The sequence below is a fragment of the Xiphophorus maculatus genome, chromosome 3 (assembly GCF_002775205.1).
Source record: "Xiphophorus maculatus strain JP 163 A chromosome 3, X_maculatus-5.0-male, whole genome shotgun sequence".
NCBI classification, from domain to species: domain Eukaryota; kingdom Metazoa; phylum Chordata; class Actinopteri; order Cyprinodontiformes; family Poeciliidae; genus Xiphophorus; species Xiphophorus maculatus.
Genome location: NC_036445.1, coordinates 24,342,841 through 24,369,088, shown reverse-complemented (window position 1 = coordinate 24,369,088; position 26,248 = coordinate 24,342,841). Strand labels below are relative to the sequence as shown.

The following is a 26,248-nucleotide window of genomic DNA, read 5'->3' as shown; positions in this document are numbered from 1 at the left end:
CCTGATAGAAGTGAGGAGAAAAATTGCCATGCTTCCTTTAAGTAGGTGAGCTACCTCACAACGCTCAGATGTAACAAAAATGTTACTAAAAATTGGAAAATTGAAAATGGGCCAGTAGTCTAACATAACCTGGAATGCTGAGCAATTAATACACAATTTAGGATGAAATGTATGATTTTTGTCTTTTAATACTGTGAAACCTCCAAATACAAATTTGATTGGTTCCAAAAGATGCATTGAATCTCGAAGAACAGAATCTATTACTGATTCAGTGACAAAACATCTCACAGTTAGATCCTGCAGTCAGATGATATTCATGAAGCTATTTACATAATTTACAATATTTTCACTTATGCAGTCAAGATAACCCTTGAGCTTTTCCCCCTGACTCCGAGGAACCCAGCGTAAATCGCTCTGAGCATAAAACAGGAAAAAAGACAATACAGACATTTTATATTTTGCTTTTTCGTTTCAACACACCTCACAGAAATGTTGTTCAATAACTCTTCCGATTTGTTTCAGCTAAATGAACCTCAAGCTGCACTTATCAGTGTAGTGAGACACTTGTGGAAACACGCACACAGGACTGTTTTGGTCACTCTGTATAGAAACTGAGGGTGTGTCTCATCCAGTCACCAGAGTCTCTCTGTCTCTCACTCCTTCCTGCTTGTCTCGTCCTCATGTCTTCAGCTGACACATCATTGTTTCTGTCAATCTGTGTGTATAGTATGTTCTCATACACAAAGTATATGAAGAATGTGTATTATGTGCTTATATTCTATACTCTCTGCCTGTTATTGTTGCTTAAACAAATGTTTCTGTTCATTTTATCTGTATGTCCCTAAATAGCAGCAAGTCTTCTAAACTATGTTTCCTTACAGGAAGGGAATGTATAATTCATTTTATGAGTTATGTAATAGTTAAATCAGTTTAGGTAGATAAAATCAATGTGAGAAGATACACTGAACCAAAGATGTTGAGATAAGCGCCTTTTTTCTAACAACAGAACTTGGGACCTCTAAACATTGACTTTTCTCTTTTTGAAGTGCTGCATATTTAGGCATGAAGAGCAAAAACGCTGCAAAGGCCAGTGGTATCTATAGGATTTCTTGTTATTCTTTTCTGCCTTGAAACACAAATTTGGGGGCCTAAACATGTTCAGAAACTCACCAAACTTCACCCAAAATTATCCCCTGTGTGAAATTAAACGTGGAATCAAAAATGGGTGGGGCCAAACAGCTCTACAGCACCTCCTAATGACAGACAGGACAAACTGCACTCTGTAGAGATTAGAAACTTGCTATGTAGATACACACGCCCCTCCCCAAACCAAGAGGTAATGTCCTGAAGTGTACAGGGACGCTGCAACTTTGGGTCAAAGGGCAAATTTTGACCATTTTTGCTGTTTACACACATTGAACCTTAACAAACTCCTCCTAGGGATTTTCAGCTATCGGCTTCATCTTCGGTCAGCATGTAGGTAAGGGATGAGGGATTAAAAGTTATCAAAATCTTGAGTTTTTGAGCGTGTTTAGGTGGCCAAGTAGCAAACTTATCATACTCACCAAAGCCAACAAAACAATATAATTTTTACTCAGCTTGAAAAATCTTTCGAATCATCACTTCACAGTCACGCATTGGTCTGTCACATTAAATCCCAATTAAATAAATTGAAATTACTGGATGCATTGTGATAAATTTGGAAAAATAAAAACCGAGTGTGAATAATTTCTCCAGACACTGTGTGTGTGTGTACTCTTTGTAGGGCTTCTGATCCGATTGGAAAAGGAAATCCTACGAATATAGGGCTTCTGTCAGAGTGTGCCCACCCTCGTTAATCGTCCTCATTATGAGCACACTCCAATCTAATGAGCCATAATAACACCCCCTGATAACACCATGATAGGTGGCCTCTTTGGACTCGCCAACCTTTGATTGGCTGCCTGAACGGTGGTGTGCAGAGACTGATAGGCCATCAGAGGGAGGGTGGGCTGGGCAGGCTGGCCGCTGGCCAATGGAAGTGGTACGACCCAGAGGAATGAAACAGACTGACAGCGGGCATTTTTCTGCCACAGAGATGAAAGACTAATGACGTACACTGTGTGAGTAAGGGTGTGTTCGGGTGTATAAACATTGTCAGAGCAACTGATTGGTCTTTTTATAAGACGTATTTCTTTAGCATTAAAGGTCAACATAATTCTGTGTCAGCAACCTTAACACTGGACCTCTGAGGAGCATAGTGATGGGACCATAAGGTGGAGATTGTTTTTGTTGTTGTCTAGAAAGGAAGGAGCCGTTCTAGCTGATGCAAAACTGGTGAAAGTGTCCAATAAAAAATGAGAACAGGTGGAGATTTGTCTTAGAAACAAACAACAAACCTAAACAAAAACAGCAGGAGCTGCGATGGAGTGGTTTAGACCAAAACGTCTTCATGTGTTAGCATGGACCGTTCAACGCTGATATGGATATAAATCATCCTGCTTAGGATGAGACAGCTGAAACAATTAATAACAAAATGCTTTATTTTATTATTTTATTCAAAAGGCCAACACAGCGTTTTTAAGCCTCTCAGGAACTGAGAGTGAGCTTAAGCAGAGAAAACAGACTCTTTATGTCTTCCAGCATAAGGAGAAGTTTTACTTTCTCATCAGCATTACACAAAGAATGTCTTGTCCACTTGTACTTTAAGTTACCAAAGTTCAGACTGCTCAGAGCTCCCCTTTCTAAATGAGTCCACAGCTCTCAAAGCACAAAAGCTTAAAGTTCATGATTCTCCATCCAACACAAGACTTAGACCAAAACCCAACTGAGCACGATAAGTTTATAGATGCTCTTTATGACCTATTTTGAAAGGAAGAATGGGGGGAAAAATAAATTTCTAGATGTATAAAGCTGGCTGATAAACCCCAGGAGACTGGCAGCTGACTCAGTGGAGACTTTGTCTTGGTCTGTCACATAAAATCCCTATAAAATACACTCCATTCAGAAGAAGTATCATCAAACTGTTTAAATAAATACTTAATTGGATTGAACGCATTTGCAAGGTACTACACTGTTTGTTAGATGTGTGTAAATTTTTTTAGATGCTGCAACACGAAAGAAACTCTATATTTATTTTTGTACAGCAGTGGTGCTGAGACACATCCCAGAGTCATAACGGTGTCATATATTACAGCTAGGTCAGAGGTCATAGCTAAGTACATCAGGTTATGCACTGCTAAAACATTTTGTACCATAAGAATAAAAGATGAAAAAAAACATAAAACAGATTAAACCTTCTTTAGTACTGATAAAAGGGGAACAACCTCTGAGAACGTCACAGAGCAGTAAGCTTTGTTTGCAGAGGAAAAATCTTGAGTTATGGCACCATTATTTGTTTGTGGTGAGAAAAATGCATTTGCTGAATTAAGCTCTGCTGCCGATTTTGTTCAGTATAAAGTATAAAACAAAGACATTTATTTCTGTACAATGTGAATTCAAACTAGAAAAAAAGTGCAATATTCAGATTTAGTTTTCCTAAATTTAAAACTTCAACTAAAAGGCGATCTCAATTCTGACTCCTGCTTTGATTTGATTTCAGTTTCACGGTTACAGCTGTTTGAAATCGTCTCCTGCATTTCTTAGGGGGAAATCACTGAAGTTTCCCAGCAGATTGCCAACATTTGGGAGCAACGTGGCAGTTTTGGCATACTCTCTGCGCGCTCAGCTACACGTGTTCAAGCGGATTTTCTACCTTTTAAATGAAACAGGAAAAAAAAAAGCATCTTTCGCCATCTCTCCTTTCCCTTGAGAGCTGCCTGCCCCTGCTTTCATCCGGAAGCCTGGGGGTAAGAAACTCAGGAAGGGACAAAGAGGAAGAAAGGAAGGGGTGAAGATGATGCCAAAAAATGGTGAAAGTAGCAAAAACGTACTTGGAAGCATATAGTGAATAGGAAGACATAAAGACAAAAAAAAGATGTAGGAATGAAACGAGTAAGAGATGACGCCGTGCTTCATGAATGAGCATCAGAACTTTGGGTTGTAAGATAGGATGAGAGACAAGAGCATGCTTTCTACTTGCCCCCTCCCTTTCCCATTTCCTCCCTTTTCATCTGCCCCAGTGCCCCTATATAACCTCTGACACAGACCATGCCTCAGTCAAAGTTGTGTGCAGCAGCACAGGAAACTGCAGCTATCTCTCTGCCTTTGCGGCACCAATATTTGAGCTTCACTTGTTTGAGTTAGTTTTTATATCCAGTTGGAGTGCTGGACTGATGAGCTTCCACCAGGAGAAGATGCTGAACCAATTAGCCATCATCTTGCTGCTCTTGCCGCTGGTGCACAGCGCAGGTAAGAACCATAGGCATCACTGGCTGTGACTTTAGTACCGCTTTTTCTGTTGTGTTAATGTGTTTTGGCATGAAACAGACCCCTAAAAGACTGATTGTTTAGATGGATGAGGAGGTCATACATGTTAGCAGGAAATAATTCAGGAAACATCCAATATGTAATTACACAGCGGTGAATGATAAGACTGCTAAACGCACCAGACGGGTGCTACTCTTGATGAGCTAAACAGTCTCACTCATTGAGTCAGGATATCACTCGTTTTGAGTAAATTTGTGTGATGGAAAATTATTTTTTTTATTAAGTTCAGTTTATTTAAACTTTTACACTCAATCTACAAAACAATGCTTTTCTTGTGTTCAGGTCAAGCTACAAAACTGGAAATCATTTTAAGTAAGCAAGACTTCCAGGTAGGGGAAGAGATGTTGCTGGTATGTAAAGGTAAGCGAAACTTTATTAGACTTCCATCCGTCCGTCCAGCCGTAAAGCTCCTGATACATTTTTAAAATAGATGTTCACCCGCTCTTTTCTGTCGTCCCATCCTGTCTCCTGCAGCCACAAAAGAGGGAGACATGACATGGCATAAGGGAGGAGAGGAGATTGATGATGAAGACATCGTCTCAAAGCTGGACTACACCACCTCCAAGCTGCTCATCAAGAAAGCCAGCCTGTCTGATGGGGGCACGTACACCTGCATGTTTGAGTCTGAAGATGGGCACAAGGTGGATGCTCAGTCAGTTATCTATGTCTACGGTAAGTCGCTGCACACACACACGACAAGCTTGACCTTGTGGCATTTTCAGCGTTTAATTTCATTCAGATTGAGTATTTTTCTTTACCTGTGACGTGTTTTCTCAGAGGGTCCGTCATTCCATGGCACCACCACCTACCATGAGTTTCTGGAGGGAGCAAACGGGGTGGTGCCGTGTCTGGGGACCGGGCAGCCAGCGGTGGACATTGCGTGGCTTAAAGACGGAGAACTAATCCCTTCTACACGTAAGATCTATAGGACCATCACCTAGAAAACGTTTTACACCCCAAAAATATGCCTTGTGGTTAGTAATTTACAACCAACTCAGAATTCAAAATATCCTCTTATTGTTGTATTTCTTTAATCAATTTCTTTAATTGTTGTATTTCTTTAACTGCCATGCTGCTGTTTTTGCAACATAACCTGAAAATCTCTTCAGTCAAGTAATCTAGAGCATCAAGCATGTTTGTTAAACAGGGGCTCCAACCCATGGAGGGAAATGAGTTTTCGCGATGAAACTCATTGTTCTTCTTAAAAATAAAAATGACACTTTCCTCATAACTTCAGCATGACATACAGTACAGACCAAAAGTTTGGACACACCTTCTCATTGAATTCAATGAGAAGGTGTGTCCAAACTTTTGGTCTGTACTGTATGTACCACTGTTTAGGTAGAAAAATAAAATAAAATCAATGCCACTCACCAGTAGGGGGTGCTATGACAGACATTAGTGCGCTCTGAACTTCTGAAAGCACTTTTGAACAATAAATCAAGCTATCGGCACATTTATGCCTAAAGGTTGGAGGTTTTTTTTTGTATCACAACACAGCATAAACCTTTAAATGAAGCACCCGTGCTCTAGAAAATGTGCACATTTTATTTAGAGACGCAGCTGAAGAGAATAAAAACGGATCATTTTTGATCTTATGAAAAATGTGAACGTTTTTCCAGTTTAGTTTCAAACTTTTAAGAAACTTTAAGCTAAAGACACCTAGCATAAAAAACTTGAGTTTCTGTCAGACACGGACCGGCTCATCTGAGAATATTTAAAGAGACTTTATGTTTGTTTTTTAGAGAATATTGGAAAATGTTATTATGGCCTTAGTCGAATTATAATAATAGATGTTTTTGTGGATATTATTATCAATGAGGAGTGCAATTTGTTTGAAACTGTTTACATTATGTTGGAAGTAAAATGCGAGGACAGTTGCAGGTTTAGCACTGGGGGTAAAATAAAACTTGCTGCCATTGTTCAGTACTTCCTTTTCCTTTTGCATCAGTCACCATTGAATGTTTCTGAATATACAATGTTGTGTCTGAAAACCTTCCCATCTCTCATATTATCTTAAAAATGATGTGTGCTACATTAAGACTCATAAGTCATACTGAAGTATGAAGTTTTGTTTTGCTTACTAGAGGAAGAGTCTGATCAACTTTGACCAGCTGCAGTAACGTGATTAAAAATAGGATGTGAATAAGCTGCTAATGTGATCTTGTCTGGCTCCTTTTCTTCAGCTGGAGTTCGTGTTCGTAAGATGTCCGACAACACGCTTCATATTGAGAAAGTGAAAAGGAGCGATGCCGGGACATACATCTGCCAGGCCCAGATCAGAGGGAGAGCAATCTACAAGCAGCTTCCTGTTTCTGTTGTCGCCAACGGTTAGTCACTTCTTTATGGTATCCAAAGGCATACAGGACCATTACAAGTAACTCAGTCCTATTTCATTTTTCTTTCAATTTTTGTAACTTCGTTTAACAATATGTCTCCCACTGCAGCTCCTCCGACTGTGCATATCAGAGAAGAAGTGAAGAAAGTGATTGCTGGGCCTGAAACCAATGTGTCATTGCTGTGTTTGGTTGATGGTCTGCCAAAACCCAACATCACTTGGACTCTGTAAGCCACCATTTTCTTATATTACTATATATAAATTACTTTGAATACTTGAAATTCACATGAATTCTTTAAAAGCCTAAGGCTTTGATTACAAGATTGTAGACATTTTTAAATGTCTAGTTGATGTATTTCTACTAACAATTTGCTTTTATTTGTAAGGTGAAACCTTTTTTTTTTTTTTTCAAAAATCACCATCTTAAATGTACAATACTAGAAGCCTTGAACATTTACTTGCAATAGAAACAGTTTTAGACCGTTTGTACAAATTTCTGCGTTAGTCTCACTCACATGATCAAGTTAGGCTTAATTACTTATTTTAAGTTAGAACAATTTAAATTCTTGACTCAGATTCTTGATTCTTGTTCATACAATTCGTCAGATTGTACGAACAAAATGTCTGAAAATGCATTTTATCAAACATCGCACTGATTTCTGCTCACAAGATATGTTTGGAAGAGACATTTTTCCTCAACCATTGCAAACTATCAGTTGCACTGAAATCAACATTTGCCTTAAAAACATACAAAAGGCAGGTCAGTGTAAGAAACTTCCATCTCAGCCACAACACAAGATACAAAAAGCATAAGTTAAGATGGGCCGAGTAAAGAAAAGGCAGTTTTTCTGTGTTAATATTCTGCGTCATTATTTACTTTTGTCTCAAATTTTCTGCCTCCGTCTGCTGGTTTTCTTGTCGCCTACAGTCACTGACTCCACACAAACAGGACATGAAACCATTTTTTTATTTTTCATCCTAAGGCCTTTCGAGTTCGATCCGTCCCGCCACCTCTTCAACTCCGACCGCAGCCAGCTCACCATCCAGTCCGTCGTCAGGGCCGACTTCGGGGAGTACGTCTGCACGGCCAAAAACAAGATCGCTGAGAGCAGCGCTACGTTCATGCTGCATGTCTTTGGTTGGTTTTCACATTCCGTCAATTAGTTTCTCCCATTCTTATAGAGTGTACTGAAGCAAGATGATGATTCTTGTTTTACGTACAGAGTCTCCAGAGGTGTTTCTCTCAGAAGATCAGCACAGTGTGAATGTGGGTGAGCGTGTCTCTGTGTCCTGTAACGTGACTGGTCACCCGCAGCCTGAGCTGCACTGGATCAACAAGCAAAACGGAGAAGAACTGGTAATGATGCTCAAACAGTGACTCTTAAATTGCGTACACAATACAATACAAAGTTTTGAGATGCAAAGATTAGACATGTATAAATAATTTTTGATTTTTTTTCTGCATAAACATAGTTCAGGTGAAAAACAAGCAGGAAAGAAGATGTCCTTAAAAACCCTCGATGCACAAACTTGAGCAAATATTTTGTTGACGCAGTTGTTAAATTTAATTTCAGTCTTCTTCAGTTCATATCGACCATCATTATAGTTAATCAAATTAACCTGAGCGAAAGTTCAGCTGTCCATTTTTCTGATATTTGCTCATTTGCAACCTTTATCTTAAGCTGTAGTTTGCAAAGATGTTCCAAAGAATAAAAACTGAATCTAAACTGCCGTAACAACGTTTTAGTTTAAGGTTATGTCCATACCCTGCCAAGCTATTCCACGTTTAACTTCCCCCCCCCACTTCAAACAGATGTGTTTGTTTTTCATTTAAAATGTACGGGATAATTGTCCTGTACAATTATGCCGTAAGAAACAATTTATTAAAGCATTTGCCATGGCCTCACTATTTTACATCTCAGAAACTTTTCCACTGTATGCCTTCCAGGGTCTTTGTTACTTTTCAATTTGACCGTCATGCAAAAACTGAAAAAGGTTTTTGCCATTTATTGTAATTCCTCACCTTTAAGTACCTGTATTTTTAATGTTTGAACCCTCTCCGCCAGGATACGACTGGTCGTGTCCAGGCAGTGGGTGGCATGCTGGAGATTAAGGAAGTGATGCCCGCTGATGGCGGACGCTACTCCTGCATGGCTGTCGGTATTTCTGGAAATGCTTCGAGAGATGTCATAATTCAGAGTAAGGTTTCCACTTCACTCGGGCACGTTTCCCTCTCGGTGATCAACGTGTCTCTAGTTGACATTATTTCTGTGTTTTCCTGTCCTCCTGCTTGCCCTCCAGCCCAGCCCGGGCCGCCACATTACCTGACGGTCACCCCGGGTCCAAGCTCTGTGCTCTTCACACTCAAAACCTTCCCCATCAACGGAGGAGCACCGATCAAAAGTTTTGTTCTGCAGTGGAAAAAAAGTGAAACGAATAAGTGGGAGGAGTCTATTGTTGCAGCTTCAGGTGAAAATTTATGCTTTTATTAAGGTTTTGTGGTTGTAATTCATGTTTCACCTGTAGTGATCTAGCTGTCTAGATAATCCTGAACCTTCTATGTGCTTTTTGTAGATATTTTGGCTATCACCAACCTCAAGCCGTACACCAAGTATACAGTTCGTATGGCAGCCTTAAATGATGTGGGACAGGGGCAGTTCTCAGTGGACAACACGGTTCGCACTGAGGGAAAACGTAAGTTTAATCTACTGCAACCAGCCATCAACTTCAATGTACTTTTATTGGATTTTATGGGATTGCCACCAGAAATCCTCTTGACTCTGATAACCCTGAATGCAAGTCGTTTTCGGAAATCGCCTAATTAGTAAATAGAGAAAAAAACATGTTAAAAAGTTGGTAGCTTGCTGGCTAGTGTTTGGACATAAAAAAAATAAAAATAAAAAAATCGATGTTACTAACAGCAATGTTTCATCTTCGTTTTCATCTGCCATCCCTGGTTCTTCATGTCCATCTTTCATTGAAATCATCATCCTAACATCTTCATATCGTCATTCTCTGCCGCCCGTTGATTCCGCTCACATCACCTCCTAATCTGCTGTCCTCCCTTTGCAGAAGGTAAAGCTCCCATGCTCTTTAACAAAAATAAAAACCTGCAAATGAAATATATTCTAATCATATAAATCCCAATGTTTTGAGTTAATTGTTATAAGCTACAGCTAAATGGTTTCCCCTCCTGATTTTAGGTGAACCAGACAGTCCAGCTTTATCCACAAGTCAGGCAGTAGTGGAGGGAAACTCCTTCTCTGTTCCTCTTCAACAAATTGAAAACGGTGGCTCTCCTCTGCTGCACTTCAACGTCCAATACAAACAGGTGAGAGACCATGGGAGCTCAAGTCTACCTGTGTTATTTCCTTTCGTCCTTGTCATTAATTCGCTTCTTGTGCCCCTTTTTATCCAGGAAACAGAAGAGAGTAAGTGGGAAACACTGCAGCTTCCCTCTGATGTTAATTCTGTCAGCCTGAAAGACCTCGCCTTCGGCTCAGACTATCACCTGGAAGTTAGAGCCATCAACTCTAATGGCTCCTCCGTCCCTGCAATGCTCAACTTCACAATTGCAGAACAGCCTGGTGTGTTGCCTCTCTTTTTCTACGTTACATGACACACGTTTTAAGTTAAAGATAATAATTAAATTGATCTTTGTAATGTTTTTCCTTTGTCCCCGCAGTGAGCAGCAAGATGACCAAAGGCACTGTGGTTGGCATCGTGATATTGATCTTCCTGCTGGTGTTCCTGGCAGTGGATGCCACCTGCTGCTACAGAAACCGCTGTGGTCTGCTTATGGCCGTCGCAGGGAAACTGTCCAGGTGGAAAGACCCAAGCCTCAAAAAGGTCGAGGAAGGAGAGGGGACAACTAACGGGTGAGCAGCAGTCTGGACGACAACCATCTCACAGATTCTCTTTTGCGAAGAACCTTCTTCTAAATATTCCTGCATATTGTGCCAGCAGAGATGTAACACTGAAGGGTCTCTCCAAACCCAGAGACAGTATTCAGCAGTCAGAGGTTCAGACGGTCAGCAAAGAAGCCGGTCAACTCTCAGAGGTCACCTGCGACAAAGTTCCACTCACCAAAAATGAGTAAGTTTGTTCTCCCAAACAAGTTGCATAAATACAGTATGAACGTTATGAAAAGTATTCATAATCTTTTAACGTTTTGGTATTTTTAAATTTTGTTATTGAGTGTGATTCCATTACAAAGGAAAGTGATTCCAAACTAAATTAGTGGCACTGAATTTTAAAAATAGTTTTTTTTCTGTCTCTACTTAACAACCAATCATTTTAAATCCATCACAGTGAATTCCATCAAAAATACTTAGAAGTTTGTGATTGTAATGTGCTTAAATGTGAACAAGTTAAAGGTATAAATATCTTGGCACTGCAGGCTACAAAGCAGAAAAAAAATTGGAATCATTTTGCAATTTCAAATTGTGTTTTGTTTTTTATCTTTAAACGCTATTGTTTTTTGTTTATCCACAGGAGATTACACCCCACAGCTAACCTGTGAGGCTTTCTAAACTAAAGAAGAGAAAAACAAAAGTTTGCTACATGTTGTACAGAGATCCAGAGCAGAAGTCAGTGGATCCCAGCTGCTGTGGGAGAAGTCAAGCACTCAGGAGGAAATGGACGGATTTGAACTGATGGTGATAAAACTGAGCTCATCCTGCACTACGTGCCGTTAGCCTGGCTGTTAGGCTCAGTTTTTACACTTGTTTGTTCTTTAACAGGGTAATAATGACGTCTGTGTTTTACAGGGTAATAGTTTTGTTACTGTCCAATCGCTGTAACTGCGTTTGTGAAAGAAAAACAGTAGCATTTACTTGGCACAACATACTGTATGTTCATTAGTTTCACAGACGGAACTATCGTTTTGTCGTTGATAACTTCTTTATTGCTAACATCGTGTCGGTGAGTCCAGCAGGAGTCAGCAGAATGGATTAAATACCGTATTATTTAACTGTATGCTACTGAAAATGAATGTAAACAAACTCCTGATAATATTTATTATTTTCTAATGTTACATTTATAGAAGTTAATTTGTTTTATTTGGGTTTAGACATGTCCAACACCATCTTTAACTTTCTTGCCTCGATGTGCTGCTGAGCACTTTTCTATAAAAACGTCTTAAAGTCAGAAAGTTTGACACTTGTAGTTAAAGAGAACTTCAAAAGTTTTAATTAGCCACTTACAAAATGTATTTTGTTTTCTATCAATGCAGCAATATTACCAACAATAGATCAGCAAATCAACAGAACAGTGTTTAGCTTTTCTTCTTGTTAATTATTCTAAAAGTGTTTTTATTATTTTTGTTTTACCACTGTACATTGTGTATACATTTTTTGTGTTTCATAGACAGCTTGATGGCCCATTATATGAATGTTTTCTGCATGTTTATTCAAATAATATCAAAAGTGAAGAAAATCTTTTCCTTTTTCTTCTTTCATTTTTTAAATCAGTATTTTATCCCTACAAACAAAGTGTGTTGAGTGAAACATGGCAGTGGCAGCACTATAATGTGGGGATAATTTTGATTCTACTGGCCAGGAAAAGTTAGTGAGACTGAGGAGAGCAAGGCAGACGTAACCTGCAGCTGTGATTGCAGACACAGGCAGCTCAAGCATCGTCTCAGGGGGGCTGAATAGTTTGTTTTTAGATTTTTGCTTGTAAAACGTTTGCAAACCCTGAGTTAGTTTTCCTTCATTTTCACAGTTGTGCACAGCTTTATGCCAGAGTGGCATTTAAAATAAATACACTGAAGTTACAACAGTTTCCTGCAAGGCAGTGCATGGCTCATTGTGCTGACCAGAAACAAAAGTAAGCAATCATTTCTACAATTAGCAAAATGTTGCAGTATATGTATAATATACATAGTTGGATTGTAGCGCCGAAGGTGGTGTGGATGAGACACAATTTTACATAAACTACAAACACTTAAAATCCTCTTTCCAAACACGCTGAGCTCATGTTGGTCTTTTGAAGCAACAGCCTTGAATGTCCTGAGGAAAAAACTGATGCTTAACTTTTTTTGTCCTAAAACTAAACTTTGTCCTTGTTTACAAACTGGGATAAACAATGAATTAAGTTTGTTTCTTTGAGTTTGGACTCTTTGAAATAGATAAAATCAGTTAAATAAATGATTACTAAGCTCTAACCAGATGTGGATCTGAACAAATCGTGTCCTACTTCCCAACCTCAAAAAGAAATCCAAATGAGAAAACAAGAAATGAAGATGTGGTAACAACCGCAGCACAGGAATAATAACATCAGTTCAGCTACAGACACAACCAACCCCTGCATTAGGATGGTTTAATCTTGATGACTGATAATCCAAACTAATGCATTAATGAATGGTTGACATTTTCTCGTGTAAAAATACAACATTTAGTTATAGCAGCCTATCGTTACACAGAAACCTCACTCAGCATTTCATAAAAGCACTTTGAGTTATCATTGTTTATGTTCCTATGTTGCGTTTATGTTCCTGAAAATATATTCTCAAAATCACCCAGTTTTAGTTGGTCTGCTCAGCCATTTTCAAAACACAGATGCGACAATCATGCTCAGTGATTAAGAATGTCTTGATGAGTTTTGTCAGATTGAAAGTACCTTTTGAAAATAATAACCTTTAAGTAGCTGTTTGGCATACATTTCTGCTTTTTTAAACGTAAAATCTTTCATTGGTCTGAGGCAATGATCTAATTTTAAATGTCATGTTTTCATGAACTGTTAGAGGAAAATCATCACACTTAATAGAAATAAAGGATATCAAACATCCATATGTGTAATTAATCTACATAATGTGTTCAATTAGTGATAAAGTTCCTGAAATAAATGAACTTCAATAATATTAAAATTTACTGGATATTATCCGTATAGCCTAAAGTATTTAACATTAAGTTAACACGTCACTAACTTTCAAAGTAAATATCTTTTGAAGATGAAATTGACATGACATAAAAGGCATAAAAGGAAATTAAACCCTATGATAAGAAAATGAAAAATATTTTTCTGTTCAAGGGACCAAAAACTGATCTGGTCTTAATTTAAATTGAACTTAAACTGAAGTGCCACAAATTACTGGCAAGCTGTTCAGTTATTATATGCTGCTACTTTTATTATGTTTTTTTATTACTATTATTATTATTATTATTACAACATGCTTAATAACACAACACGGAAGAAAAAAACTCATTTACTCAACAATGACCAGGAGAGGGCGACAAAACGCAGCTATCCTGGAAGAACCACATTAACTGGTCTAGCAATGCAACCAAAGAACTAAACTCAAGAATAAAATCTCCATTGCAAATGTTTTGGGTAGGGTGTCACTTTATGCTGCAGTGGTAAGAGTAAACAGAAGATCTCTGAAAGGGGCGATTCATAAAAACACAGTGAAGAGGCTGAGATGGGGGTGTTAGAAAATGAGAAAAATGTAAAAAATAAATAAATAAGGTGAGATTAGACATAAAGTTCTTTGGCTGATGATCTGTTTGGTGAATCATCCTTTTCACTGAGTTCAAATGTAAAAAAAATAATGTAATTATTAGATGTTGTTAAATGTTTTCCTTATGAACAGAGCAAGTAATTAAGGCAAGACATGATAAGTTGAAGAGGATCCTCCTCACTCCCAGTTCAAAATAGATCAAGCAGATGGTTTAGAGCCAGTTTCTAAACGTGACTGATGTGTGTCTAACTTCTAGAAAAATACTTACTCTCTATAAAACCTATCAAAAACACTTGTATTAATTTATTTGTTTATGAGTATTCTCATAGGTAAAATTACACGTACGTATGAGTTGAAAAACAGGACAAATGCAAAACTTACATTTATGCATTTATTGACTTAAATTCACAAATTTAGATGTCTACACATGCATTTTTAATTGACAGTAGTCTTATCTCATACATAACTCCTGGTGTTTCCATAGCAACTGAAACAAACAAGAACCTGACAGGTCATTTGACATCATCATGTCATCGATGTTCTCATCGATGATGTCATAAAGGTTCAAATGATTATTATTATCATTTGGAATACAAGAATTCTCAGTTTGCTTTTCAACGTCGTTGGAGGTACAACACTTTGATAGAGAGACGATTTCGGACAGTGATTTTAGAAACCATTTCAACTGCATTCAAAATGATTTTAACTATCGGTTGGGGCCTTGGGTTTCTTGTCACGAAGGGAGTAGAGAAGTTGCTGGGATATCGAATTAAAGATGAAGACATTTCAGCAGAGAGCTCAAGTGACGAAAGTACAAAACACCTTGATTTAGACATTGTCGCCAAAGACAATGTAAGACAAAGTGATGTTTCAGCAGAGAGATCAGCTGAAGATGAACGAGATAAATACTTTGGATTCGAAGATTTCTTTGAAGACTGTGTAAAACACCGTGTTGTTTCAGCAGAGAGCTCATCGGAAGATGAAGAATTTCAGTACTCTAGTTTTGACATTGTCGCAGAAGACAATGTAAAACAAAGTGATGCCTCAGCAGAGAGCTCATCGGAAGATGAAGAATTTAAGTACTCTGGATTGGACATTGTTGCAGAAGACAATGTAAAAGACGATGGAATTTCAGGAGAATTCAAAGAGGATAAGACAGGAAAGTACTTGGGTTTCGACATTTTTCCTGAACGTCAGAAGGACATTGATGCTTCCTCTAAAGTTGAGGAAGTTGACATCAATACGCATTTGACAGTCAACACATCTGGAGACATTGCTGCTTTGGAAAACGTCTGTCTTCCAGATATCAAAATGGAGCTGGAATTTGAAATCTACTCTGGGGACACAGAAATGAACATTGATGACACCCCAGAATACTTTGACAATTTTGTTGAACAAATGGCTGTGAAAGAAAGTTGTGACAGCAAGGAAAATCTGATGAATTTTGAAAAAGTCTTTGAAAATCCATCAACAGACCATTACACAGACCACTTTGAGAACCTGGACACTAAAGATATGGATGATTCACCCAAGGAAGTTGACTCTGGAAGCAGAAATGCTGCAAATGTTGTGTTACATATTGATGAAGTGTCTGAGTATTCTTCATCAGAAGAATGGTCTTCAGATGAAGAAAGCTCTGTAGATGACACTGAAAATGACCCTGACCATTACAATAGCATTTACGCTAAGGACGTTGATGCTTCCACTAAGGATGAGGAAGTTTGTTCTGGAAGCCCAAATGCAGAGGATATGTGGACAGAGTTTGGAGAAGTGTATAAGTTTTCTTCTTCAGAGGAATCGTCTTCTGAAGAAGAAAACTCAGAAGATGGAAATCAGAACGACACCGATGATTTCGACCCCATGGATGTAAATATTTACCCAGGAATGTACTTTTGCAAATTCTCCAACTCCTTTTTTAACAGCTGGATGAATGCCACAACACAAAGCACCATGAACTTGACTATTGTCAGAAGGTTTGTGGCTCAGTATCCTGAGGAGATTTCGGAACTTTTTGCAGAGACACCATTGTTTGCGAGGTGTTTCTTTACAGCAATGTACCATCCAGGAAGAGACTTTCCTCCACATGAGATCTTTGCTGTTCAGAATGAACTCGTTGAAACTTTGAAGATTAAGGATGTTAAACATCAGGACAAGCCAGGAGTACTTTTGTTTTATATGTTGCACTATCTGGCCCAGTGTGACATCTACACCAACTCTAAGCTGTATACAACTGACTACTGTGAACAATGTCAGACGTGTTCACGAATTATTCACAACCTTGGTCCTGTCATTCCTCTGCCAAAGGAACAACAAAATGACACCACATCAACTCTTCTGGAGAATTATTGGAGTGGAATGTCAGAAAGTTGCGACACCTGCAAGTCCAACAAAAGGAGGGATTGCTTTTTTAATGAAACTGATGTGATGACCCTGATTCTGCCATGGCCAGACAGTCCAGACGATATCAGAAATCCTGTGATACCTGACCCAGTCCTTGAGGTTCCTGTAAAAAATGGAACACAGTTATATCATCTGTCCTCCGTCATTTGCCGGAGACAGGAAACAACTTCTGACACCAGTAACTTTTATACATATCTGGTGTGTGGAGAACTGGTGTTTAAGGCGGAGGATGAGCGGGTATCACTGGAGAATATCGACTGTGGAGCTGACGTTTGCAGCAATGGGTATATCTACATTTATGAAAAAGCCACAGAAAAACGGGACGAATACAGTGTAGGGCTCAGAGTGACAACTGACCAGCAACAAAGATAGTGCTTTAGACACATTTTGGAGGAAGTGGGTGGAACATGGCCCACACAGAGTGGGACATGTCCCTGCCTCCATTATCAAGGAGTCTGGGACATGTCCAAGGATTATTATGGGCAACGCTAGATCAGCTCGACATTTAGGAGGAATTATAATGGGACATATGGGAGGAATTATAATGGGACATTTTTGAGGAATTATAATGGGACATTTGGGAGAAATTAATATGGGACATTTGGGAGGAATTTTCCCAAATGTCCCATTATAATTCCTCCCAAATGTCCCACATTAATTCCTTTGGGAAGATTTAATATGGGGCATTTGGGAGGAATTATAATGGGACATTTTTGAGGAATTACAATGGGACATTTGGGAGGATTTTTCCCATATTTCCCATTGTAATTCCTCCCAAATGTCCCATATTAATTCCTTGGCGAGGATTTTATATGGGAGGAATTATATTCTGACATTTGTGAGGAATTATCATGGGACATTTGGGAGGAATTAATATGGGACATTTGGGAGGGATTATAATGGGACTAATGTGGTGGAACGCGAGTTTTGCATCATGGATGTGCAGCCAACAGAGCTGCAGCAACAGTGTGATGCTATCATGTCCACAAGGACCAGGCTCTGTGAGGAATGTTTCCAGGACCTTGTTGGATCTACACCACAAAGGATTAAGGCAAAATCCTTCGTGGAAGGAAAAAGTGGGTTCAACCCAGTACTGGCAAGGTGTACCTAATAAAGTGGCCGGTGGTTGTACATACTAGTTTTTTGTTGTTGTTGTTGTTGTTTTTGACAGGAAGCAGAGAAGAAATGGGCAAAGATAGAGGGAGAGGACATGCAGCAGCAATCGTAACATCAGAAATCAGAGCCCAGACGGTTGCATCCAGGATCCCAATCTGTTTGTCTCACTTACAGGTTTCAGCTCATGAAAATATCGTAAGGTCATACTATTAGGTTTCAAAAATCTTTCCTCCAGATTGGCTCGCCTCTTAAGGAGAGGCGGGTCTGCTACTTCCTCTGCATCAATACCGGTGGTACATTTCAAGCAAGAACCTGATTAACCCAAAGTGAGGCTGGAATAAGCTCACAGTGAAACTAAAGATGCTGGGTTGTTTTACTGGAGTATTTAAATATTGTATATGAACAGTGCCAGCTTAGATGTGAATGATGTGAGCTGCTTACCAAATAAAAGACTTCACACTGTTTTCGGTTAGGAAAAATTTTAAGGGTTAGAATATTTGCTCTTAACACAGGTGACTGTCGCTGGATCCTGCATCCTCCTTCATCAAAACAAAAAATAACTCAGTTTATGTAATACCCACTCTAAACTCAGCAGATGGTCCTTGCTGCAAGCTGATGCTTATGATATATTCCCTGATAGAAATACTTTTAGATGCATCAGTCAAATACAAACCTTTGCATCTTATTTCCATCAGCTCCCAGAAAAGAATAAGACATGTGGCACTGTGTCTTATTCTTTTTGTTTTGTTATTGTGTCAAGAGATGCAAATACTTTGTGTTTTGCAGAAGGGGTTGCATGAATAAAGGCTGTCATTCACTCCTCTGTTCTTCCTGTTTCAGAGTTATTACTTTTTGCTCACATTTTAACATCCATCCTTCGATGATCTTACATGTTTATCCCTGTTGGGGTCATGAGGGGTGCTGGTCCCTATCTCCAGCGGTCAATGGGCGAGAGGTGGGGTTCACCGTGGACAGGTCACCAGTCTGTCTCAGGGCAACACAGACACAGACAGGATAAACAACTATGCACACACACACTCACACCTAGGGAGAACTTAGAGAGACAAGTCAGCCTGACAGGCAACCAAGCAGCTGCTAACTGCTCAACACATTTACATATATTGACTTTATAGACAGACTGAACTTCAATGATTTAGTTATTAAAATAATAAACTGCATCTCTAACTACATCACTGTCAACAGTGTTCATAATTTAATGTGAAAAGAAACAATTAATTTCAACACATAAAACAGTGGCTGAATAAAAACAGTTTTTCCAGTCATTGGAAGTGGAAATATTCATTTCATAGGCGTGGAAGTGGCACAGGCTATGATGCAGCGTGTTGCAACACTGAATGATGCACCAGCTTCTGGTCAGCAGCTTTGAATCAATGACAAAATATAATAGCTGCTGAAGAAAAACAGCTTCTGCCTTTGTGTTTTGTTAACGTTTGTGTGATGTGGCCAGCTCATCTTCTCTTGATCCTTAAGAAGATGTTTTCTCCTCCCTTTAGTCTCTTACACTGAGCTGCTTCCTCTTCCTGATGCTGAGCTGCAGATTGTGCAACACCAAGCATCTTTTCTGTAGAACTTGATACTTTGTGCTTTTCCTCCAGTTGTGTGAAACACGTTATCTGGACGTACATACAGGTGGACTACAAATTGAATAAGTCCATGGAAATGAGCATATTTATGAGTAACTTTTTTGGAGAACACAGATTTAATTGTGATTTCCCTAGTGGGGTCATGAGGGGTGCTGGTGCTTATCTCCAGCTAACTTTTAAGGTGAGAGGCGAGAGAAAACCCTTTCCAGGGGTTCACCCTGGAGGTCGTCAGTCTGTCGCAGGGCAACACAGAGACAGACAGGACAAACACCTTGTGAATTTAAGTCAATAAATACAAAACTTAAATTTATGCATTTATTGACTTAAATTCACAAATTTAGATGTCTACGCATGCATTTTTAATTGACAGTAGTCTTAGCTCATACATAACTCCTTGTGTTTCCATAGCAACTAAAACAAACAAGAACCTGACAGGTCGTTTGACATCATCATGTCATCGATGTTCTCATCGATGATGTCATAAAGGTTCAAATGATTATTATTATCATTTGGAATACAAGAATTCTCAGTTTGCTTTTCAACGTCGTTGGAGGTACAACACTTTGATAGAGAGACGATTTCGGACAGTGATTTTAGAAACCATTTCAACTGCAGTCAAAATGATTTTAACTATCGGTTGGGGCCTTGGGTTTCTTGTCACGAAGGGAGTAGAGAAGTTGCTGGGATATCGGATTAAAGATGAAGACATTTCAGCAGAGAGCTCAAGTGACGAAAGTTCAAAACACCTTGATTTAGACATTGTCGCCAAAGACAATGTAAGACAAAGTGATGTTTCAGCAGAGAGATCAGCTGAAGATGAACGACACAAGTATTTTGGATTTGAAGATTTCTTTGAAGACTGTGTAAAACACCGTGTTGTTTCAGCAGAGAGCTCATCGGAAGATGAAGAATTTCAGTACTCTAGTTTTGACATTGTCGCAGAAGACAATGTAAAACAAAGTGATGCCTCAGCAGAGAGCTCATCGGAAGATGAAGAATTTAAGTACTCTGGATTGGACATTGTTGCAGAAGACAATGTAAAAGACGATGGAATTTCAGGAGAATTCAAAGAGGATAAGACAGGAAAGTACTTGGGTTTCGACATTTTTCCTGAACGTCAGAAGGACATTGATGCTTCCTCTAAAGTTGAGGAAGTTGCCATCAATACGCATTTGACAGTCAACACATCTGGAGACATTGCTGCTTTGGAAAACGTCTGTCTTCCAGATATCAAAATGGAGCTGGAATTTGAAATCTACTCTGGGGACACAGAAATGAACATTGATGACACCCCAGAATACTTTGACAATTTTGTTGAACAAATGGCTGTGAAAGAAAGTTGTGACAGCAAGGAAAATCTGATGAATTTTGAAAAAGTCTTTGAAAATCCATCAACAGACCATTACACAGACCACTTTGAGAACCTGGACACTAAAGATATGGATGATTCACCCAAGGAAGTTGACTCTGGAAGCAGAAATGCTGCAAATGTTGTGTTACATATTGATGAAGTGTCTGAGTATTCTTCATCAGAAGAATGGTCTTCAGATGAAGAAAGCTCTGTAGATGACACTGAAAATGACCCTGACCATTACAATAGCATTTACGCTAAGGACGTTGATGCTTCCACTAAGGATGAGGAAATTTGTTCTGGAAGCCCAAATGCAGAGGATATGTGGACAGAGTTTGGAGAAGTGTATAAGTTTTCTTCTTCAGAGGAATCGTCTTCTGAAGAAGAAAACTCAGAAGATGGAAATCAGAACGACACCGATGATTTCGACCCCATGGATGTAAATATTTACCCAGGAATGTACTTTTGCAAATTCTCCAACTCCTTTTTTAACAGCTGGATGAATGCCACAACACAAAGCACCATGAACTTGACTATTGTCAGAAGGTTTGTGGCTCAGTATCCTGAGGAGATTTCGGAACTTTTTGCAGAGACACCATTGTTTGCGAGGTGTTTCTTTACAGCAATGTACCATCCAGGAAGAGACTTTCCTCCACATGAGATCTTTGCTGTTCAGAATGAACTCGTTGAAACTTTGAAGATTAAGGATGTTAAACATCAGGACAAGCCAGGAGTCCTTTTGTTTTATATGTTGCACTATCTGGCCCAGTGTGACATCTACACAAACTCTAAGCTGTATACAACTGACTACTGTGAACAATGTCAGAAGTGTTCAAGAATTATTCGCAACCTTGGTCCTGTCATTCCTCTGCCAAAGGAACAACAAAATGACACCACATCAACTCTTCTGGAGAATTATTGGAGTGGAATGTCAGAAAGTTGCGACACCTGCAAGTCCAACAAAAGGAGGGATTGCTTTTTTAATGAAACTGATGTGATGACCCTGATTCTGCCATGGCCAGACAGTCCAGACGATATCAGAAATCCTGTGATACCTGACCCAGTCCTTGAGGTTCCTGTAAAAAATGGAACACAGTTATATCATCTGTCCTCCGTCATTTGCCGGAGACAGGAAACAACTTCTGACACCAGTAACTTTTATACATATCTGGTGTGTGGAGAACTGGTGTTTAAGGCGGAGGATGAGCGGGTATCACTGGAGAATACCGACTGTGGAGCTGACGTTTGCAGCAATGGGTATATCTACATTTATGAAAAAGCCACAGAAGGACGGGACGAATACAGTGTAGGGCTCAAAGTGACAACTGACCAGCAACAAAGATAGTGCTTTAGACACATTTTGGAGGAAGTGGGTGGAACATGGCCCACACAGAGTGGGACATGTCCCTGCCTCCATTATCAAGGAGTCTGGGACATGTCCAAGGATTATTATGGGCAACGCTAGATCAGCTCGACATTTAGGAGGAATTATAATGGGACATTTTTGAGGAGTTATAATAGGACATTTGGGAGGAGTTATAATAGGACATTTGGGAGGAATTATAATGGGACACTAAATACACACGGGGTAATTAGGGAACGACAAACACCTGGGAGTAATCGAGGGGAGAACAGGACAACACGGATACACAGAGACACCAAAAATTCAAAATTAACACACAGAAAACACAGATCATGACAGTACCCCCGCCCCTCAAGGGCGGCTACCAGACGCCCAAAAAACAAAAAACACAAGGGTGGGTGGAGGGGCGCTAGATGGGGGGCCAGAGTCCAAAACAACAGCAAAAAAACCGACCCAACGGAGTTGGCGGAGGCACAGGAAGGGCCAAGAGTCCAAAAACAACAAAAAACTACCCACAGGGTGGGCGGAGGCAAAGGAGGTTGGAACCACGGAGGTGGTCCGGCGGCCGTCCGCAGCACTGGAGGTGGCGACGAAGATTCTCTGGGGCCGCCCTGAGGCGGCGACGACAACGACGACAAGGAGTCCCGGGGGCCGCCCAGAGGCGGCGACGACGAGCACTAAGAGGCAGGGTCTCGGGAGGAGCACTAAAGGGAGGAGACTCAGGAACACTGAGGCGCAGAGACTCAAGAACACTGAGGGGCGGGGTCTCGGGAGGAACACTGAGGGTCGGGGTCTCGGGGGGGAACACTGAGGGGCTCTGGAGGAACACTGAGGGGCTCTGGAGGAACACTGGGAAAGTCTGATGGAGCAGAGAACCCACTAACTGGGGCAGAGAACCCACTAAATGGGGCAAGAGACCCTCTTTTAAATGCATAGGATTAATAAATCTAAAACCAGTTTATTAACAAGGTAGATGTTCAGGTTAATGACTAGTAAGAACTAGTCATTAACCTGTACTGTATTTGAAAATCATACTTAGAAATTGCATTACCCTTATTTTTGTCTGAACGTTAAGCAGATGTTGGCCTTTTTTCTTTAAACAAGAATGAATGTCCATCTATGGCAGCGGTCTCAAACTCCAGTCCTCGAGGGCCGCAGTCCTGCAACCTTTAGATGTGCCTCTGCTGCGCCACACCTGAATAGAATAATTAGGTCATTAGCAAGGCTGGGAAAACTGATCTACACAAGGAGGAGGTAATTAAGCCATTTCATTCCAGTGTTTTGTACCTGTGGCACATCTAAAAACTGCAGGACAGCGGCCCTTGAGGACTGGAGTTTGAGACCCCTGATCTATGGAAAAGTAGACATGATGAGGGTTTTACTATTTCAGCTCACAGTGAAGTGGGTCTGTCATAGTTTCAGGACAAAACACCTTTTTCTTCGCAAAGAAACAGTCTAACTCCAACATTCTGTGCTGTTCTTTAGTTTAACCTTATTTAAGTGACTCCAGAGATATTTGGAAAATTACTTACAAAACAAAAAACAAAACACTTACTTATTAGTGACGCAACAGTCACTAATAAGAGTTAATTACCAATAAGAGTAATTAACAAGGCTAAGGACTGGGATCAGACTAACCCCTTATTTATCCAAATATTTTGCACATATACATTTTGTACAGAACTACAAAATACTCTCCAAATAAATAAAGCCAATGCTGTACACAATTTCATTCATAAATATAAAAATAATTCTAAATTAATTAAGTACTGCATTGCCCATTGCAAAAAATCACTAAGCATAATATTTTGCATTGCAAATTGTCATCTGAATAAAGGTGCTGATGATACAACTCTGGCCCCTTATAGCTGGTTAGAATATATATATATAAAATAGTCTTTACTGTTTTCTTTAGAGGCTGGTTCTAGACCAAATTTACCACAGGGGCCCGTGCAGAGAGTGTTTTTATGGAGACACTTAAAAAAAGAATTAAACAAAAACACAGCAATATTTCATCATTTAATAATGTGAACAAAGAGCCACTTTTGTCTCCAGAGATTCAGGTTGCAGATCTCTGATTTAGTAGATGGAAAGTCTGATCCTATCGCCATACAGCAGTTAAAAGAGCAGTACTATAATTTTTAATTCATTAAATTAATTTTTATTAAAAATAATTTAATGTATTTTTAATAATACCTTAAAAACAAAATTGTGAAGAAAAAATATCTACCACTGAATATTGAAAAAAGACATTTATTTAGTATAATTTCTTTAGAGCCCCTCTGAGCCCCCGTCTAGAACCGGCCCTGGCCTGCAGGTCTGGTGTGTTTTTGCTTAGCATGTTTTTTCTTCATTGATAGGAAGTCAGATTATCCAAACTGGTAAACCACATTAATGAAATATTAGTGAAATAATACATTAAATGACCACTGGGCAATTATTCATAAAATATATCAACATTTTTTAATAAAACACACAGACAGTAATATAATGTAGGACATATTTGTGCATTTACTGTTAATCTAGTTGTATGATCTGTTCTTTAAATGGCCACTTATTTTGGCTATTGCTATTATTTATTAAATATCATCCAAACTCAACATCCTAAGCAAAGAATCAAATCACAATAGTCAGCATAACTGAATGTTCTGTACCATGTCAGCCTCAGGAGATGATTGAAGATGAAAATACGCAGATTTCTGGTTCTGATGGGTCTGCGGTTCCTCTCCTGATCCTTTCTGTCTGATAAGCAGCAGCACACTGCGCCACGACAGACACTTTTTTTTGTCTTTCGATGTATCCATCCTCTCTGAAATCGTTCAGCTTATAATGCGCGTCTTTTCACTCACGTCTGTATTTTTAAAAGCGTTTTTGCTTCTAAGGACACTGAATCGGGTCGACCATGTTCAAGCATAAGGGTGTCCATATGTGCTCTTAGCACCAGGACACCCTGGTCACAGTTCTATGGTAGACTTTGTTGTCTTCTCATCTAATCTGTGGCGGCATGTGTTGGACTCTTGGGTGAAGGCAGGGGCAGAGCTGCCCACTGACTACTCCCTTCTGGTGAGTTGACTTCAGTGACAGAGGAGGATTACTGGGAAGACCTGGCAGAGTCACCTGTGAGAAGGAGCTTCAAATTTCCAACTCTGGAAGAACTTCAAACACATTTCGGAGGAAGTGGGTGGAACATGGCCCGCACAGAGTAGGCCACGTTCCTCACCTCCTTTATCGGAGTTGTGGCCGCAAGGTTTTCAGCGCCTGTTTTGGGGACAGCCCTAGAATCAGATCATGGGCACCAGAAGAGAGGGATGCTGTCAAGCTGAAAATACAGACCTATCGGCTCTTTTTGGACTGTGACACCCTGGAAGCAGCTGATGGGTACTGGCAGTCCAAGTGGCATGCAGCTCTGGTGGTCGCTGAGGCACAAACTCGGGCGTGGGAGAAGTTCACAGAGGCCATGGAGAATGACTTGGGCAGAGTACTTCGATGACCTCCTCAATCCCACCATCGCTTCTTCCACTGAGGAAGTGGAGCCTGGATCAGGCTCTGCTGAGTTGACCACGGTGAGAGGCGCAGAGAAGGAGTGGGCATACTTTCTGCCTCCCATCTTGATGCCTGTATGTTGGGATTCACTCCAGTGAAGAGGGTCGCTTCGTTCCATCTATTTGTGGGGGGACGGGTTCTGACTGTTGTTTGTACTGATGTGACAAACAGCTGTTTGTTTTGAGCATTTTCAACTTTTCTTTAAATTGAATATTAGTGACTGAAAATTAAAAGGGAAATGAGAGCTTATCTAGGCTGATCCAGATTTCCTGTCATGCTGTAGTTTGCATGTGATGTTGCACAATTGTCAAATGATTTCAAGTTGCTGCACCGTCATTCAGCAGACATTGAGGATGACACAATCTTTAAAGCTCTTTGTCCAGTGTTTGTTTTAAGATCTTGGGAGTGTTTGCCTTGGAGGGAGTGGATTTTGTTCAGCTGAGTCAAACAGTTAAACGACTCATAAAAAAATGATGTAGCAATCACTGTTTCTGGTTTAAATAGGGTTCCATCCAGCTTTTGTCTTGCATGACTTTTAGGAAAAGTCATTCACCTTTGCTCTGTCAGAATATGTTTTATTTCCAATAAGTTAAAGTTTGAGTTGAAGGAAAAACATGAGAACAGTTGTTTTGAATATTTTCAAGTGCATTTTTTATTATTGTTCTAT

At 39.7% G+C, this 26,248-nt stretch overlaps 1 protein-coding gene across 3 annotated transcripts; it reads left to right on the top strand.

The window, feature by feature from the left end:
- The first annotated feature begins 4,157 nt into the window (after positions 1–4,157).
- Positions 4,158–12,160, top strand: LOC102216985 (neural cell adhesion molecule 1-like). Of its 3 annotated transcripts, none has more exons than XM_023330399.1 (17): positions 4,158–4,329; positions 4,690–4,767; positions 4,882–5,079; positions 5,185–5,322; positions 6,594–6,737; positions 6,855–6,972; positions 7,729–7,883; positions 7,969–8,102; positions 8,812–8,944; positions 9,047–9,214; positions 9,320–9,439; positions 9,818–9,820; positions 9,949–10,076; positions 10,164–10,332; positions 10,431–10,623; positions 10,712–10,840; positions 11,240–12,160. In XM_023330399.1, the coding sequence occupies exons 1-17, from the start codon at positions 4,254–4,256 to the stop codon at positions 11,265–11,267; spliced, it is 2,112 nt and encodes a 703-aa protein (XP_023186167.1). In that variant the 5' UTR covers positions 4,158–4,253; the 3' UTR covers positions 11,268–12,160. The 3 variants fall into 3 exon arrangements, with proteins under 3 accessions (XP_023186167.1, XP_023186165.1, XP_023186168.1); XM_023330397.1 differs by having other exon boundaries at positions 10,709–10,840; XM_023330400.1 differs by lacking the exon at positions 9,818–9,820 and having other exon boundaries at positions 10,709–10,840.
- The last annotated feature ends 14,088 nt before the right edge of the window (positions 12,161–26,248 follow it).

Coding starts and splice junctions, on each gene's coding strand:
- LOC102216985 (XM_023330397.1), top strand. CDS start 4,254: ATGAGCTTCCACCAGGAGAAGATGCTGAACCAATTAGCCATCATCTTG. Junction 4,768..4,881: donor GATGTTGCTGGTATGTAAAG/GTAAGCGAAACT, acceptor TGTCTCCTGCAG/CCACAAAAGAGGGAGACATG. Junction 5,323..6,593: donor AGAACTAATCCCTTCTACAC/GTAAGATCTATA, acceptor CCTTTTCTTCAG/CTGGAGTTCGTGTTCGTAAG.